The sequence below is a fragment of the Caretta caretta genome, chromosome 2 (genome assembly GCF_965140235.1).
Source record: "Caretta caretta isolate rCarCar2 chromosome 2, rCarCar1.hap1, whole genome shotgun sequence".
Classification (NCBI taxonomy): Eukaryota; Metazoa; Chordata; order Testudines; family Cheloniidae; genus Caretta; species Caretta caretta.
In genome coordinates this window covers 2,296,290-2,314,947 of record NC_134207.1, presented here as the reverse complement: position 1 = coordinate 2,314,947, position 18,658 = coordinate 2,296,290, and the positions used below count along the sequence as shown (strand labels likewise).

At 58.0% G+C, this 18,658-nt stretch overlaps 1 protein-coding gene across 6 annotated transcripts in view; it reads right to left on the bottom strand.

The window, feature by feature from the left end:
• Nucleotides 1–411: 411 nt before the first annotated feature.
• Nucleotides 412–18,658, bottom strand: part of MROH1 (maestro heat like repeat family member 1) — a 112,622-nt gene continuing 94,375 nt past the window's right edge. For all 6 annotated transcript variants that reach the window (XM_075124862.1, XM_075124861.1, XM_075124863.1 and 3 more), the window contains 7 exons: nucleotides 17,823–17,969; nucleotides 14,798–14,986; nucleotides 12,013–12,168; nucleotides 11,629–11,763; nucleotides 10,386–10,488; nucleotides 7,821–7,886; nucleotides 412–1,468 (listed from right to left, as the gene is read on the bottom strand). In XM_075124862.1, the coding sequence (XP_074980963.1) occupies nucleotides 1,383–1,468; nucleotides 7,821–7,886; nucleotides 10,386–10,488; nucleotides 11,629–11,763; nucleotides 12,013–12,168; nucleotides 14,798–14,986; nucleotides 17,823–17,969 (882 nt within the window). In that variant the 3' untranslated portion in view covers nucleotides 412–1,382. The remainder of the gene's footprint in view (nucleotides 1,469–7,820; nucleotides 7,887–10,385; nucleotides 10,489–11,628; nucleotides 11,764–12,012; nucleotides 12,169–14,797; nucleotides 14,987–17,822; nucleotides 17,970–18,658) is intronic.

The window sequence follows — 18,658 nt, the reverse complement described above, 5'->3', positions numbered from 1 at the left end:
CCTCCACAAGGCTGGCTGGAGCCCCCCTCCCGGTATGCCAGGCTTGGGCAAGGAGGTGGCAGGATCCACGCTGGGACAGCTGCGTTCTCACCCACCCCAGCTCTCCATACAGCTCTGCCCTGGCCCCTGGTGCTGAAGCATGGAGCAGGTGCAGCTGTTTGTGCAAGCGAGGGCCTGGGGCACCTGCCTTTCACACGCTAGCCTGCAGCCCCTTTCTCCACCAAGAGAGTCATTTGAAGGGGGGCAAATCGCTGCCAAGAGGGCCCCCCGGTGATCTCTAAGGCCAGCACTCCCCCCCAGAGCAGCCAGTCACTGCAGGCCAGGCTCCAAGGCCCCCGACCTGCCCTTCGCAGCACCCAGCTGAGCCAGGGCAGGCTCCACCTGGCAATGAGACTCCAGCACCAGCCCCTCTACAAGAAGGAAACAGCTTTATTAAAAAATAAGTCCAGTCTGGTTTCTATACAGGTTCCACGTGGAGGGGACAGCTTGACTCAGCCAGCAGAGAATCTGGAGCGCACCGCTGCCATCAGGGACTCTGCTGTGCTGGGGGGCCCGGGGAAAGTACCAGACAGTGCCAAGGACCCTGGGGACAGCTCACTGGCCTCACTCGTGGAACAACTGTGGAAGGAAGGTGCACGTGCAGCGATGGCCAAGGTTTCTCACCATCCTAGGACATCGGGTGGGGGGTGGAGGGGAAGGTCCTCAGAGGCCATCCAGGGCCCTGCAGGGATCCCCATCAGGGCAGGGTGCCCCATCCAACCTCCATACCCCACACAGGGCACTGGCCCCAGGCTGTGCAGTGCCCAGGCTAATGCTAAGCAGAGTCAGATTGTAACAATCACACGTCCCAGTGACTGGATGGGAGCGATCTGTGCGAGACGACCAGCCCTGAAACATGCAGTGACAAGGGGCCTCAGCAGGGCTGGTACCTGCCCCTCTCGTGCCAGGGCAGTGACCCAGGAAAGCCAGAGGGGCTGCACTCATTGGGACGGACCCTGTGCACACCCCGGAACAGTTCCATGTCCTATTGCCCAGTTTATTCGCTCGGGGATGCCTGTGAGGCGTGCAGATCGCGGGAAAGGCTGGCGGAGAGCTGGGACCGGGACGCTTGAGCCAGCAGCCAGAGCAGAGGGAAGGGCGGAGTCCTGGCCCTGTGGGGCGGGTGCCCCAGGCTGCAGTAGAGAGCATCCGCACAAGGCCCCTGCTCCAGGCAGCGGGCATGGGAGTGAGCATAGCACGTGCTGCTCTGCAGCAGGGCCGGCTGAGCAGAGCCCAAGGCACCGGTTCCGGGCCCTGGAAGCCGTGGCATCTCCGGGGCAAGGAGCATCCATCCAGCTGACCGCCGTCACGGAGCCCAGGCACCCGCAGGTCCCATCTGCCGCTCACACAACCCGGACCAGGCGGCCCAGAGCCTCAGCCACCTTCATGCGGACGACAGGAGCCGGGTCCTTCAGCAGCACGTTGAGAGCTGGAACGAGAGCACATGACTCGGGCAGCCCTGACTGAACACGCAGCCGCGAGCCCGGGGACCGGCGCCCATGGAACCAGTCTCATTCCAACAGCCCTGGAGCTGCTACAGTCCTGCCCCAGCGAGGGCAGGCCAAGCCGTGCCCCACTCTGCAGCAGGGCCAGCCCCTCCCTGCACTGGAGGTCAGCTCCCCCTCCCATCAGATAGGAGATTGGGGCACTGCCCCAGGCCTGGGCTCTAGCCCTGGGCTCCAGCCCTGGTCCGCACAGCCAGGCATTGAGCCTGACCAGCCAGGGGTAGCGCCTCCCAACCTCCACCTCTGCTCCCCAAACCAGGGCCCCAGGCACAATCAAGGCTTGCCCCCCGCCTTCCACCCCACAGGGCAGCGCTCCTCCCCAGCAGGAGCTGCCTCAGCCCTGCATGGAGAGGAGCTGCCATGGCCCCGGCAAAGCCCCCTCTGGAACACAACATCCATTACCCAAAACGAGCAGGGGGGGCCAATGGGGCAGCAGGACCAGCCTTGGCACCGGCTTCTCCTAGAGCCTCCACACAGGCCACCCCACCCCCTGCAGCCTGTGACAGGGAGCCAGGCAGGGCAATAGGAACCCCCCCCTCCCCCATGCACTGATCTGGCTGGCCCCATCATGGGGGACTGACCCCTGGTGCCCACCCGTGTTTACCCTCGGCCCCAGGAGGTAGGGCAGGGCTCACCACCTTAGAGGGGGAAATGAAGCACAGAGGCTGCGTGACTGGCCCCGGGTCACATAGGGCAGCTGCAGCAAAGCCCGGCTCACCAGCGGAGAAGCGGGAGCCCCACGGGAAGCTGTGCGCCCAGCCCCTGCACTCTGCCCGTTCCCCAGGACCCACCCTGAGCTTGGCGGGGCAGGGGGTGCTCTGGGTGTACAGCAGCAGCAGCCCACCTGTGCTAAGGGACACCCACAAGCAGCCTGGCAGGGGCTTGGAGATGCCAGGGGGGGCGCTGGTTACTTCATGCCCCGCCCCAGCACTAAGAGGGGTGGTTGGGCCCTGGAGGAGAATCCTGCGGAGACAAGGAAGCAAGGCAGCAAAGCCCTTTCGCTGCAGACTCCACGCTGGGCTGGGGGTCGGATTCCAGGCTGGTCCCCGGCCGCTGGGCGAGCACTGAGCAGACCCTCAGCTCCACGTGCTCCCGGGGGGGAGCGGGCAGATCAGGAACCCAGGGCAGGACAGTGGCCTGGTTTCCCCAGAGAGCAGCAGGAACCGTTGGGCTGCACAGACTGTGCTGCAGCACTCGCCTGAAGTTGTGAGCGGGTCTTTGGCCTTCTGCTCGCCAGCATCCCCCCGCCGGACTCTCCCCTGCTAGCGCCGATGGGCCCCCGTGCTGGGCCGCTCTCAGCCTGCCAGACTACTGGGTGCCCATGGACAGGGCAGGGGGCGACGTGACCCCGCCGGTGTTCACAGCGCCTCGCCTAGGCCCAGCCAGGTAGGGTTTCCTTGCAGTGAAGTTATAATATTTTCCAGTAGCTTGTTTACAAAGCTGGGCGCCCCCCATCCCTCCAGCTCCCCTCTGCCATGAGCATGGATGAGGTCCCTGATTTATGTGCCGACTTGCTTCCTGTTGCAGCCGTCCTGGTGATTAGCCTGGGCTAGTGCAGGGGTGCCCCCGGGGCTGGGCTGTAAATCAGAGCCCAGAGCTGTCCCCGGACCCCAGTCAGCTAATCCACTCAATACGGGAAGCCAGAGCAACCCGATCCAAGGCTGCTAACTCCAGCTATTACTCACAGACACACGTCTTCTCTTTCACTTGTTTCAAACAGACAGGCCTCTCTCTGCTGGAAGGGCTCCGGGAGCCAACGGAAAGATAGTTTTTCCTTTTTTAGTGTTTTTTAAGCTCTCTTGGAACAATCCAAGAGTTTCCATGCATTACTATACACTATGAGGTCACTAGTGACAGGGAAAAAATCCCTGAAATCCAGGAAAATTACTTAACTCGGCTCCAAAATGCCACCAGCTTCAATTGGACTTTTTATGAGTCCTTTCTAATGAGCTGTAGCTGGGCCTTTTAACGGGTAACACGTTACAAACAAACCCGGAATTTCCTTACGCGCCAACGTTGCAAATGCCACCCATGCTCTGAGCAGATGCCCGAGCTGCAGCCCGCGATGCCGCAGGCAGGAGCCGGAATTTCCGCCTCGGGCCGCTTCGCCAGCGCCGGGCCATGCTCGGCTCTGTGCTTGGAGCAGTTTCCGTGGGTCAGGCTCCTCCGGAGCCCAGCACCGGCAGCAGCCAGGGCGGGGGTTAGTCACAATGCACGCTGCCACGACCATCACAGAGCTCTCGGGCTGGGTCTCCCGGGCGAAGCAAACCCTCACTTGCTGGTCCAAGCCCTGTCCCCAGCTAAGTGAAGGGGAGCCGAGCCGCTGGGGGACTGAATGTCACAACCCCACTGCTAAGTTACTAGCACAATGTGCCCTGCCCCTCACTCGCTCGAGAGAGAGGCCGCCAGGCAGTGGCCAAGCAAGCCCTGCACGGGCAGCTTGCTAGGATCCTGGCACGCACAGTCGGCTCTGATGCTCAGAGGTCAAGGAAACCAGGCCTGCGAATAAAGTCCGTGAAGATGAGTGACCTTGCAGCAGGGCACACTCTGGATTGGCCCGTCCACCCCTCTGTTTCCATCTCCAGAGGGAAGGCCGGGCAAACCCAGAGTCGGGCTGTGACCATGTGTGCCAGGAGCGGGGACCAGCCTGTGGGACAGGAGCCGATGCCGCAGGGTTGGCTTGTTCTCCAACCCCCCTGGGCCGCACCGGCCAGCGCCTACACCGTGCTCTTGCGTACGTTGACACAGCACATGCTCCCGGCAGGGACTTTTCAGTGACTCGTTCCCCAACTCCCGAAGACACCCACCTCTGCTGTGAAACGGGCTATAAATGTCCAAGCCAACATCGGAGACTTACGCACCAGCTCCATCGGTAACATGCCAGAGGAGGCCACCGGGTGCAGGCCCAGGAGCCTCGAGGGACTGTGTCTAAAGCTCTTTGGAATCTACTTAAGTTACTCCCCCAGGTCTTCACCCAGGACTGTGCAGACAGTCCAGGAGAGGGACGATTGTCCTTGGCAGAAAAGGGACAATCTGCCCGGCCACATTACATTGTTCCTGGGGCAGTCGAGCACCGGACAGAGCTCCCGCCAGTCAATCTAGCGGTGATGCAAGTCTCATCCGATCAGTGATCTACAGGGTTCTGCCTGTAGCAGCCCTCTCAAGACAATAGTCCCTGCCCCCGTTCGGATTGCCTAGGCAAGTCTGTGGCTTGGGGTCACTCGTTAGCAGCTCAGTCTCATCGTTCTGCAGTATCCTCCCACCACCACAGTCTAGCCAGCCTTGGCTGCAACGTGCTGCACAGAGAGTAGGGCTCGTCTATGCCGGGATGCTGCTGCTTGGCAGCCCAGACACTGCCCAGGCCGCCGGGGGGCTCCCCCCCGGTAATCCAGTCGAGGCAGGAGCCAGGCTGATGGAACCAGTGCTGTGTACACAGGCCCTTAGGCTGGCTTGGTTGAAATCGCTTGGAGGGGTGGCGGTGGGGATTTTTCACACGTAGCCAGGTTGAGCTAGTGTCTAGTGTTGACCAGCCCCTGCTGTTTGTGAGGGTTCCCCAGACTCTGTCCTTGGTCCCCTCTAATCTCATCCACAACACGAACTCGGCTCCTGTCTCTGTGACCGTGCCCAGCTCCAGCTCTCTACGCCAGCCTCCTCCTGCCCAAACTGGTGTCTGCACCGCTCTCCGAGGTCTCCTCAGGGCCTCTGGTCACCAGCTCCAACACAACAAGGCTGAAAGCGAGCCATCTCCTCAGTCACTAGGGCCAGCCTGGCATGCAGGCCCAGACACTGGCCCCGGGTAGGTCCTTACATCCACACCGCAGCCTGCCCTGGCCAGCCGCCAGGTCACACCTCGATTGCTGCAAACCCTTCCCCCTAGGCTGGACAAACGCAGCCTTCTGCCCACGCTCACTCCCAATGCTGCTGCCAAGATCCCGCTCCTAGCCTGGTCCCCTGCCCTGGCTCCACCAGACAGGAGCTACTTGACCTCACTTCCATGGCCTTCCCCAAGCTATTCCCCCTCCCGCAGCAGCCGGTCATCTTGTTCACGGGCGAAGCGCTCACTCCCTGCCCATGGCACCAGCCTCCACTGCCACTTACAAGTCTATAAACAAACCCCTTCATGCTTCCTCAGCTGCTGCCCCTCAGCCTTGGCAGGAGCTCCCCCGCCCCACCCACCCTCCTTTAAACACTCCCTTATGGTGACACTGACAAAACCCTGAGGAGTTAAGCCCTGGGGGCTGAGACCACCGCCTGCCACGCTGACCAGCCCCATCTCCCTGCTTCTGCAGCCTCTCCAATCTGCCTGGGACTTCGAAATTTCAATCTGTGCATGTACAGCGCCTGGCACAGCAAGCCCCTGGGCCATGCCTAGGGCTGCTAGGCACTCCAGTAATACAAACTGATTCGTTAACTAATGAGCTCCAGCCCCCACTCATTTCAAGCCAGGCCAGCCAGAAGCCAGTGATCAGTGCCTGTCTACCCAGGTCATCCCACAGCACAAGATGGGCCTGTGACAAGAGCTGCCAGTACACCAGGCTGCACAGCCCTGGCAACAACCCACAGGGAGCAGCTCGTCACCAGCTCCCTCCCCAGCACTGGAGTCCCCTGCCTCAAGGCCTGAAGCATTGACGAGAGCCCTCGCAGGCCCTCGTTCAGCCAGGCTCGTGTTTAACAGGACTGTGCCGTGCTAACATGTACCCCCTGGGCCCCGAACCCAGGGAGCAGAGCCCTGCAGCACCAAGAGCCCCAGGGCAGTGTTCCCAGAGTGAACGGAAGGGAAAGGGCCACGGGATACCAGCTGGGAGAAGGGAGCTGGGATCTGTTCTGCAGGGAGCATCAAGGGCCCCCTCCAGCCTGTGCAGCACCATGCCTGCTGGACCTCTCAACTGAGCACCAGGCAAGGACCGAGTACACATCTCGTGCCCTGCACCAGGTACAAGCTGGCACTGTGACGAAGTGGGAATGTTGGAAGATTTTCTCCACATACTGTGTAGGTGCCTCAGTTTCCCTCTATGCCTTTCTTAAGTATCCAGGTGGGGGGATAAAGGGGTGTGATTGTTGCAGAGCCCTAGGGGGCCAGTGTGATGGTATCTACACAGAGAATGGCCGACACCCTGTCTCCTGGCAACTGATGGCCTGGGCCCCTCCCCTGCAAAGGTGCCGACTAAAGGTGTTGGAGAACAAAGATCAGGTGGCCTCCTGGCCTGGGAAAGAGAAAGGCCAGAGGAAGGGCTGGGGAGTTTCAGTTTGGAGCTGGCTGGGGAAATGGAGGGAGGCCCAGATGGTCTGGCCTCCCTGCCCCCCCAAAATGGACTGACTGAGGGGTCCTGGTCTCTGTACCTACAAGCTCTGTGTTAGAAGGTTTATTAGATGACAGGAACATGGTCTGTTTTCCTGGCTGGCTGAGAGTCACATCTGACTGCGGAGTTGGGGTGCAGGACCCCCTGGCTTCCCCAGGACCCCGCCTGGGCAGACTTCACTGTGGGAAGCGCACAGAGGGGCAGAGGATTGAATGCTCCCAGGTCAGACCCAGGAAGGTGGAAGCCGTGTGAGCTTCTTGCCCTGGGAACAGTCTGCTCCCAGAGAGGAGACTTCCCCAGAGTCCTGCCTGGCTTCGTAGGGAGCAGCTCCAGAGCATGGCCCGGGGGCGCCGAACAGGCACTAGGGAACCCGAGAGGAACGTTTGCTATTGCAGGCGGGCCTGGCAAGGGCAGAGATGCCCCCCAGCAGGGGGTTTTGCTGCTGCTCAGGAGAACGACCTTGGACTCTGAAGTCAGGGGGGGCCAGTGGCCTCGACTCAAGCCAAGACCAACTGTCCCTTAGCCCAGTACCCAGCCCAGCCCTCGGGGGCACATGCACCCTGGGGAAGCCCCTGCCAGCACAGGGGTTTATAGCCCTGTACGAAGGATGGAGCAGAGGCGCGGCGTGACCCTGACTTGGTGGCAGCAAGCAGCAAAGTGCCAGAAATGAACTGGAAGGTGAAGCTGCTCCAGCCCCTGCCCCGGCTCCGGCTCCAGGCCCATTAACCCCCTGCTGCCCGATGCGGTAACCTCACTGGGAACCGCTGCAAAGCCTGAGGCCCGCCAAGAACCTCACCAATGACGGGCTCCCAGCCCTGCCTTCCCGCACTGCAATCTCCCTCCCATTTCACACGCAGGCTCCTGGGGCTCTGCACCCGCAGCTTCCAGCCTCGGCACAGGCCAGTGACAGGGCTCCCACAGCACCCACCGGTGCCCAGCCCACAGCAGCACAGCGCTAAGGGACGCTCTTACTCACAGGAAAGGAGTTGGTCCAGGTCCACTTGCTTACAGTGCTCTTCATCCACGTGCAGAACGAGGAAGCCTGGAGTCAGAAGAGATGGAAAGTTACGGCGGAGTTTGCAGCGCAGGGTTTTGAGGCCTTGCTTCACCTGGCCAGGTCCCACCAGAATTCGGGTGTTCTGCAGAGCAGCAGCCGCAGCACGTCAGTGCAGAGGCACCAGAGCACCCTCCCCTAGCGTCGCCGGCATCCGCACAGCGCTGATCTGCGAGGGGAGAAGGCTGGGGAATGTCGCAGATTCCAAGGCCAGAAGGGACCCGAGAGATTATCCAGTCTGACCTGCCTAGCCAGAGACCCGCCCTAACATCATCCCTAAATCCAGCCTTGATCCAAGACTTGCAGTTCCCATCACTGACACCACGACCCTTGGTAATTGGCCCACGGGCTAATCACTCACAGTTAAAAACGTATGCCTTATTTCCAGTCTGAATTGGTCCGACTTCAAATTTCCAGCCACCGGATCGTGTTAGACCTTTGTCTGCTAGACTGAGGAGCCCATTATCCAATATTTGTTCCCCGTGCAGGTATTTATAGACTGATCCAACTCACCCCTTAGATATCTCTTTGTTAAGCTCAAGAGACCAAGCTCCTCAAGTCTCTCACTCTAAGGCAGGTTTCTAACCCTGGAATTGTTCTCGTGACTCATCTCTGACCCCTCCCCAAGTTATCAACATCCTTCTTCAAGTGTGAACACCAGAACTGGACCCATGATTCCAGCAGCGCTCACACCAGGGCCACAGAGATAAAATAACCTCTACTCCTACTCGAGATTCCCCCATTTATGCATCCAAGGATCCCATTAGCCCTCTGGCCACCGCATTACACTGGGAGCTGAAGTGCAGCTGATTATCCTGGGAAGCAGCGACTTTGAAAGATGTGGGGGTCCTGATGGATAGAGGCCCCAGCTAAGTCTGGCCGACAGCCTTTGTCCCTAGACGGTCCATTTACACCGAGCCACATTAAAACGCATGTTTGCACTGTATCTCTGGGTAAGCTGCGGGCAAGCAATCTTGATCAGTGACCTGCCCTCTTGATTTACCACTCCAATTTTTATATCCTCTGCAAACTTCAGGGACAATTTTTTTTATGTTTTCTTCCAGCTCATGGATTAAAAAGTAAGTAATGTTCACTAGCATAGGGCCAAGAACCCATCCCTGCGGGACCACACTAGAAACATGCCTGCTCAAGGACTCCTCGTTCCCAGCCCTATCAGCCAGTTTTTAACCCAGGTAACGTGTGCCCTGATGATTTTAAGTTGATCTAGTTTCTTCAAACTTGTGTGGTACCAAGTCAGCGCTGAACAGAAGCGTAAGATCTTTACTCCTCATGACCATGGTTAGCAGCCAGACTGGTCATCACAGCAAACAAACAGTTTGACAGGATCTAGAGTCCCCGTAAACCCAGGCTGAAAGAGAATTAAAGGACAACGACTAATGTCAATCAAGTCCTGTATCGGCCACTCCATTATCCTGCCCACAACTGATGTCAAACTGACAGGCTTCTCATTACCTGAGCCAGCCTGTGTGCCCTTTTCCAACACCAGCACAATATTAGCTTTCTTCTCGTCTTTTAGAACTTCCCTGGCGTTCCAAGACTTACTGAAAATCAACATTAGCCATCCAGCCAGCTCTTTTAAGACTCTTGGATGCAAGTTATCCAAATCTGCAGATTTAAAAATGTTTAACTTTAGTAGCTGCTGTTACCCTGAGATACTAGTGGACTGGAGAGAGAATCATCGTAGGACATGACATCTCACCGGTTTTATTCCCAAGTACAGAACAAGTGTGTATTGAACAACTCCTGCTTTGCAGGAATTCTACCACCATTTCCATCTAGTAATGGACCGAGACCACTGGCAGCATTCTGTCTGCACACACTTAAAAACTCCTCCTTGTCTAACTCTGCTAGCCACAGATTTCCTCCAAAAAACAGAGCTGCCTTCACTCCCGCAGTGAACTGGGTCAGTCTTTTCACCAATACAGCCTTCTTCCTCAGCTGTGGGGTGCTGTGCAACTGATGAAGGGTTCTTAAACCATTCCCAATCATCATTCACATCTTTCTGATTAAATTCCTCCTCCCTGCTGGCCTGGCTCACACTTGTTTTCATCCTTGTGAAATTGGCCTTAGTAAAGCACCATGTCTATGTTTTACTGGTCTGGACTTTACCTGGCTGGATCAGGCCATGGTCACCTGCACCTGAGCTCCCAGGAAGTTCTAGTCCTAGGATCAGTCCCTCCTTCTCTGTCAGCACAAGATCTAATAAAGAATTCCACAGGTTGGCTGCAACACCTCGAGTTAGGCAATTGTCATCGAGCAGGTTTAGAAATTCCAAGGATGTTTCCATATTGGCAGCATGAGACCTCCAGCATGTGCCACTCAGAGAAGCCCCCATAATCTGCCCCCCGCCCAACACATTACAGATACAGAGTTAAGCACCCAAACCCCAGTGACTTTCAAACCCCTCTGCCAGTCCCAGCCAGCGGGAGTAGGGCTGATGTGGGAACAGTGCCAAGGCAACCTTACCTATAAACATGGGTGCTGCTGCTCGAATGTCAACCCAGTTGCTCTTGAAGTAGAAGAGGTTGGTTGAAATCAAACGATTCAGCATCTCTGGGTAGTTCTGCATCTAAAGGGAAAACCAAGGTAATGAGAACGAGCTGGGCTCCCGGGGGCACCCTGCTTCCTGCGGAAAGGGGCAGCCGTGCAGGGCATCTCCAGGGCTAAGGGTTGACAGAAGAGGGACTAGTCTGATCAGCAAGGTTCAGAGAGTGTAACGGTCCCTTCTGGCCGCAAGGCATCTCCTCTGCCCTCTGGTAGATCCCTGGCCAGACGTTTCACCCCCACGGGCAGCCCGAGGACTCGGTGAAACTAAAGCATGTCAGTGCTCAGGACACTACACTGATGTGTGCCACGGCAGAGAGGAGAAACCAAGGGGCCAGCAAAACGCCCAATGCCCCAGCGGCCGGGAACCGAAGAGGTGACGTGTGCCCAGATGATCCTGCAGGCGGATCTATGCCCCACGCTGCAGAAGGCAAAAAACCTACGGTCCCTGCCAGTCTGAGCTGGGAGAAACCCCTTCCCAGCCCCTATGTCTGGCCATCAGGCCCACCGCAAGACCCACCAGCCAGGCATGTGAGAGAGGGTTCCCTGCACCAGCTCAGAGCACCAGGGTCCCATCTCCTGCTGGGGCTTCAGAGGAAGGGAAAGATTCTTTCCCGACCCCTGCATGTGACTGGTTGAAACACTGGAGCATGAGAGAGTCAGATGAACAGGTCAAGGGCAGTGCAGACTGTCTGTCCCCCCCAGGCTGCAAAGGGAGTGGGTGACAGGAGGTCCACGGGGTCACGGAGTCCAAGGCCAGATGGACAGCATGCAATGCTGCAGCTTGAGCCAGGCAGCCCTGACCTCTGCACCTGGGCCAGCACTTCTGTTCACTCCATTGGGGCATCAGAAAAGGGCCAACTCCAGGGACTCTCGAAAGACCCCCCCCTTTCAAGGGGGGGACCAAGCCGCTGTCATGCTAGCACCACTACTGCCGGGGAGCGTCAGCGTCTTCCTGATGTCCCAGAGGGGCTTTGCTCTGGGTCCTCCAGCTCACTAGGCTGGAAGTGCTGCTCTCTGGCTAGCCCCAGGGCATTGCAGTGCTGGCTGTCAGCAAGGGTCAGAGTGGGGCGGGCTGGAGCAGGTTAGTTTCGCCCCAGCAGTGACTGCTCACAGGGCTGTCAGCCACTCACTCCACCCCCTGTGAAGCCAGAGTCTCACTCACCAGGTGTTTGCAGACATCGTTCATGAACTCTCCGTAATGCAGGCTTCGGTCTTCATGCAGGTGGTTCAGAAACATGTCACAGAGCCCCTCGCAGCCCATGTTGGGGCCACACATGCGCAGAGCAAATTTACAGGCCTGCAGGACAGGGCAGATGAGGAGACCACAACACCATGTTAGTCACTAGAAACTCACCAGCCCGCAAGTCTCCTTCCACCCTGGCAGAACATTCCATGCCCAGGGACCAAAAGCCCTGGTTACGGGCTCCCAGCCATAGGAGCGCTTAGCAGAACACTGTCCTGGCTGAGCTCGCAGGCCAGCATGGCAGCTGCACTTGAGACACCAGCCAAACGCCTGCTGGCCCCAGTCTAGCAGCAAGGCACTCACTTTGATGACCTCTGGCTTTGGATCTTGGAGGTGAAGCAGCAGCGTCACCAGCCCATTCAAGATCTGCTCAAAAAAGACGTCTTCACAGTTCCCAGCACTGAACTTGGTCAGGTTCCCGAACAGAACGATGGAAGACGTGCGCAGTTCGTGGTTTTCCTGCAGGCAAAGGGCACACAAGGCGAGTGTCGCTGTGATGGAGAAGCACAAGAGGATCACAGCAGGCACCGTCTCAGTGATCGGTACAGCCCCACTCCAGCTGCTTGCTCCTGGGACACCCTAGCATGGGGGAGCACAGGAATTGTTCCCTCCTCGTTCACTGGTTCCTTCCCACCCAGCCCCCCAACCTGCTGGCCGTCTCCAGTTCTGAGCAAACAGACACAGCAGATGCTGGAGCTTTCTCACGATCCACTGGCTTCTTGGGGATTGGGTGAAAAGCAGAGAGCAAGGATGAGGTTTCAACCTCCCCTGCCTCGGTTCCCTCCTCTGTAGAATGGGGCTAACAGCCCCCCGGGGCAGAGATCCGCCGGCTGTCTGGACCGTGCTGGGAGTCCCCTGGATGGACATTACTTTAGCACAGAGAAACAGTCACCCGGCCCTGCTACAGACTCAGCTGCTACGTCTCCCACAGTACGTCACCCGCTCCTGCTCTGCCATCTTGGTGGGTCTTTCCTTCCTGCCCATGGGCGCAGAGCGTTCCTCTCCCAGCCCCCGTGAGCCACAGCCAGCATGCCAGGGTTGTTCCCTCTCACCCACCCCCAGCTCCCACTTCTCTTTACACAGGTGTGCTAGCACACCAGGGACTCGCAGTCACGCCCACTAGGCACCAGGCTTCTCACGCATGAAGGACCCTGCTCCCAGCTGGCGGGCAGAGGCAGGGGAAGGACCAAGGGAACGGTAGGGAAGTTGCAAAGCCTCCAGCACTAGTGGGTCTGAGAGGGACTTCAGTGCGGGCAGACAGAGCTGGGCTCCGGAGGAGCACAAGAACCCATTGCATGGCCACCTGACGGACGGGTAGCCGAGGCTGGGAGCAGCGGTGCGGGGCGAGCAGGGCTCTGTAGGCAGTGACTCGCGGCGACTGCAAGAGGGGCGTGACCCGATTCCACCGGGGCATGCTGGAGTTCAGCAGCAGCGCGTGCTGGGAGGCCAGCGCAGGGGGGGCAGAACGAGGATCTGAGCACCAAGGCGGAGGGAGCAGGGGATCGAGCTATGGTTTGACACAAGGGAGGAGTTGCAGGCCTGAGTGCTGGGGAGGCGGGTGGCGTCGGTGACAGCGTCAGGCAAAGGGAGAAGGCGGGAGCTGGTTTTGGGCCACGGACAGTTCGGGAGGGCAAGCTGTCCCTAGAGGGGGTGTCAAACAGGCGGGATGGAAGAGAGGTTGGTGGCAGAGCGAGCTCTGCGAGCCGTCAGCAGAGAGTCCCCCAGGGCCGGGTGCAGAGCAGGAGAAGGGAGGATGCAGAAAGAGCAGCCAGAGGCAGGAGAGGCAGTGTCTGGGTGGCCCAGTGGGCACAGGGTGTTCTGGAGACGGATGCGCAGGACAGAGCTGAGGCCCTGAACCGTGGCCATGAAGAGGTCGTTCAAGACCGGAGAGTCGAGCACAAGCCAGAGCAGGAAGAGAGAAATCGGTGCCTGTCAATACTTCGGAGAGGAGGTGAAGTGTAGGGGGAGGGGAGGGAGTGAGATCTTTGGAAAGGCAGGAGCACTGTAGGGAGGGGGCAAGTTTCTCGGAAGGGGAAGGAACAGAGAACAACCCGATGAGGCGAAGGAAGGGATCACAAGGCAGGTGCAGAGAAGGGCAGAGCTCAGCAGACTCGCAATCCTCTCTCTGAAGGAGTCAGGAGGATCTGGTGCAGGGAGCAGGGTCATTAGTCTCACCACTTCCCGGGGGCAGGCCCTGTGCACTCGAGTGCCTCATGCTCGGAGAAGCCCTCACCCCTTCCGTTAACTCGCTCCAGCTACATGCTGCTCATCTCCACCACTCAGGCCTTCAGGTACTCTTCTCTAGCTTTGTTCTTTCCCTGCTTTGCCGTTCCCAGGACAGGTACATTGCCGCCCGCAGAACCACTGGCCTGGCCTGCTCCCTTCTCAGAGGAATTGTAACCTCGAAGTATTGACCTGCTCCTCCAGCCTCTATCCTAGAGCACTAAGCACGTCCTCCTAGGAGGCCAAGCTAGACCGACCCCCTTCCCATGGTTAACACCGCTGGCCTGCTGCACACCAATGCCCCACTATGTGAACCAAGCAACTCCCGCACACTGGTACCAGCAAGGCCATCCTCACCTTCCCCACTCCTCCCTGTGGCCAAGAGGTGAGCCCACAATGGCATCTACTGTCTAGCTTAGGATGCCACCTATTTACTGGTAACGGGCAATGGGATGGATCACTTGATTCCATTCCATTCATTCCCTCTGAGGCACCTGGCATTGGCCACTGTCAGAGGACAGGATACTGGGCTAGATGGACCTTTGGTCTGACTCAGTCTGGCCGTTCTTATGTTGTAACTTAGCCTCAGATGATCCCTGCTTAGCTACGAAGCAGCCCAGATCTCTCCTGGGTAGGACAACCTGCCAGGACTACACTAGCTTGTGGTCTAAAGCTCTGTGCGCCCCCTCAGCCCTAACTCCCAGCATCGTGCTGAATCAGCAGCTCTGTTCTCTGAGATGCTGGAGAAGGCTGACCCCCCATTTCAGAGCAGGCACCTCTTCTCATTACAGCCCCCGAGCCCTTTGCACCCTGGCTAACGGCTCACGCTCCCCTGCCCCCAAAAACAGCCACGGTTCTGCCTTACGTTGTCAAAGAAGGGGCGGATGCGGATGGCAATATGGAGAAGCATGGAGCGGATGTCCCTCTCCTCCACATGGTCCAGGAGTTTGGACAGGCTAGACATGGCCTCCAGAGCGACCACATTGTCGGGATCATCCTTGTCGTCCATGCCATTGACCATGGAAGCCAGGAGCTGGGCCCCGTGTTTCCTCACCTGCAGAAGGAAGTGGCACATTAGAAGCACTCCCTGTTGTGGGACACATGCCAGGATATGTGGGTGGGATCCAAGCGGCACCCTCAGGGAGGTCATGGTGTCACTGCCACATGGAAGGATTTCTCCTAGGTGGAGCTTGTAGCATCATCTCTAAGCAAACGTCACTAGCACTTTCTATTACAAAGAACCGACAACAGGGGCCTGTAACTTTGCCAGACTAAGAACGGAGGCTTGTTTCTTTTCACGCCTGATAGTTTCAGCTAAAACAGTTCTGAAAAATGGCTGAATGAGGTTAGGGAAAAAAGAAAAAAAACCCACAACATTTTCTCCTGCCCTGCCCTGCCGTCCCCTCCAATGCTTTGGCACAGGGATGTGAAATTTGGCAGGGTCACCCTGGCATCATGGATGTGCCTTTTGCCATCTCCATGAAAATCTGCCCAAACGTGGCCCAGGGATAAGAAAAGTCAGTTTGCACATGCTCAGTAGAGAGACTTGTTCAGCTGCTAAATTCTCTGAAGATTCTATCTGCACGGAGCATACTCCAGCCCAGAGCTGTAGGACTTCCCTGGAATTGCTCCTCTCCATGACTGGGCTGCTGTGGGTCCAGATACAGGAACAGAGCCAGGAGACTTGTGCTCTCAGTGCCCCCTGCTGGTGATCAGCAATGTGGTTTGAACACACAGGGACGGGGCAGACAACCTGCAGGAGAACATGTGAGGGGTGGGACAGAGCACAGCTCACTCCAGAGCCTGGAGCTGAACCCAGGGACCCTGAGTCTCCCCATTTCTCTGCTGTCTGCAGATAGCTGTGAAAGCCACTGGCAAAGCGCATCATCCCCTGTAGTTACTGATCCACAGAGGAGACCAGCCTACTATGGCTACCAGTTACTCCATCAGTGCAAGAAGTGGACATCTGTGTTGTGGAACAATCCTATGTGAGGACATAACTAAAGCCCGTGTGATAATGTATAGGAACAAGGAAGCCGAATTACATTTGCACCAAAAGACTCCATCCTGACCACTCCTACCTTCTGGGGGCTTGACTTTTGCAACCTAACCGCCTGCGGTGTAACGGATGTAGTAATACAAGCATAGGGCAAAGCTTTCGGAACACTGTGGCCATCTGGCCACAAGCGCCCTGGAGGACCGGATGCCCCTCTGCAGTTGTAAATGGATACAGGGCCTTTTACTTCTAGTTCACCACCTCTGTGCAACCCAGGTCAGGCCAGCCCTTGGATCAACTCGTAGCTTCCACAGGGCACCCGACCTTATAAAAAAAAGACATGGTCACTGCCATGTGCTCCATTTTATTGGCATTAAATGCAGCACTCCCCCCCACCCCCCGGCTCCTGGCCTGGTGCCAACACAGCCGTGTGCTGGGCAGATGGTGGGCGTGCTGCTCTGGGCATGCAGAGCAGGTGTAAGCACATGCAGCCACTCTCTCGGCTGGGGAAGTTCATTCAGTCCCTGCTTGCCCGGGGAGCACTTTGCTCTGCTCCCGGCAGGAGAAGGCGGAGGAGCTGGATGCTGTTACAGAAGGGACTGACTATGGCTACGCCAGCAGAATGGTATTTTTAGTAGCTACTTTATTTTAGTGTCAAGTCACAGTAGCTTATTGTCTGTCTTAGGGGTGACCTGTCCATGACCTCTTCTTGGGGTTTGGCACAAGCCTGAGTGTAGGAACAGCGCTTGCCAAGTCACTGTGCTGCCAAAGATCAGACAGCAGGTACAGAAACCCGAAAAGTGCGTGCAGGCAGTTCAGGGCCACGTGACAGTCAGCAGGGCTGGGCTCCTCTGCTTACAATGGGCTGCGATGCAGATTCCAGGGCGGCCTCTCAGACAGGAAACGACGGTTTTAAAACAGTCATTTCCCACTGCAGGTGTATCTGGAAACAAGCGGCAACTCCTCACTCTCCCAGCAACCGAGATCTCACATGCTACAGTGGCTGGGAACAGCACAGCCAGCCACCCCTGCAACCGGCTGCATCAGAAGAGATGTCGGAGTCGGGAGAGAACAGACAAGTCCGACCGCAGGCCTCGAGAGGGGCAGACACCGTGCTAAGGTGGGGCTCTCCAGATTCCCATGATAAGCATCCCTGGCTGTCAACGGAGGTATCCACTGGCGAACAGAGTAGAGCAGGAATCGCCAGTAACCAATGGAGACAAGTCTGAGCACTTCTCCCGGTGGCGTGCTGGCTTTCCTTTGCACAGCCTCTTTCAGCTGGCGCCTGACCAGGGCCCAGCGAACTCGGGACTTCCCAGGAGACTGTAGCCTGTGCTCCAGAATCTGGGCTCATGTTTTAAGTTAAGAAACCTTCAAAAAATGGGAGTCAAATCAATCAGTGCCTGCCTGAGTCTCTGCAAAGAGCCAGAGACAATAGTTGGGGGGAGGGGGGTGTTTTAACCGCCCCATTCATCTCCCTAGGGTGTCAGCAATCAGGGGTCAGAGCCAACAGTGCTGGCATCTCCCTTTCCTGCCGATCAAAGCAGGTCCCGGAGGACGGTGCTGTCCGAAGAGCTGCACGGTGCTAGTTGCATGAATGGGTGGAACCTGGGAAAGCAAGGGTCCTTCCCCAATTTGGGCAGTACTCCTGCCCCTCCCCCGACACCTCCACCTAGTACAGGTCAGATACCACCCCGGGGCAGCAGGCAGGAACACGCTTTAGTCTGGGGCCAGACAGAAGTACCCTGGCTCTAGCGAAGAGAGCCTGGAGCCAAGCAGGACCGTTCGCTCAAAGCCCTGGGCTCCTTTCCAGTCAGCACCCAGCAGGGCTGCGGATGCAGCTCTGCGTCGGGGGGATTTCTTGGTGGTGCACTAGTGCACCAGCCGCTCTCACCTTGTCCGGCGACCCAGAGGAGATGTTGCCCAGCCCCCGGAGAGCCAGCATGCGCACCAAGGTACAGGGGTCCTTCTGCCTGCCCGTCATGTTATCCATCATGGACTCCAGGAGGATCAGGTCACTCACCACGCTGCTGTTCAGAAGCTAGAACGGACAGACAGCCTTGGTGTGAGGCACTGCCAGGCTCCGCAGCGACCTTCCCCAGCCAGGCCACATCAGGGGCAAGGTCATGTCCAGTGCTTAGAAGTTCCTGGCCCTACACAGTGTAAAATGGACTCCTGACCTTCCAGCTCCCTTGCAGAGAGGCCAGAGAGCCTCGCTCAGTGACCAGTAACCCCAGAGACGTCCCCAGCCATATACCAACCTGCACAGCTCAGTAACCACACAGCTGCTTTCCTCTCCAGGGAGCTCTCATCCATGCCCTGGCTGGCTGGGGCAGGAGGGCGCCCCAGGCCCATGGCCTTGCTAATGCACCTTAGCCCAGTGGAGAAGAGCTGCCCTCTGCCTACAGCTGGCGGATCTGTGGCATGCCCACCCATGAGTGGTGCAAGGGGCCAGCTAGCCTAGGGGCGACAGGAAAGGTTCCCCAGCAGAGCGGCTTGGTATCACACACACACACCTTTACTCACAGCAGGCGTTTACAAGACAGCGACCCAGCCTTGCTTCCACCCTCACCTCTGCCCAAAGCTGCCTGTGTCCCTTCTCTCCCCAAGAGAGAGGGGACACCAAGGCAGACGTTACACTGACCCACCCACAGGAGGGCAGTGAAGGGCTTTTAGATCCTTAGATGGAAGGTGCTGAGAAGGGCAGAGTACCACTGTCCCGGGGGCAGC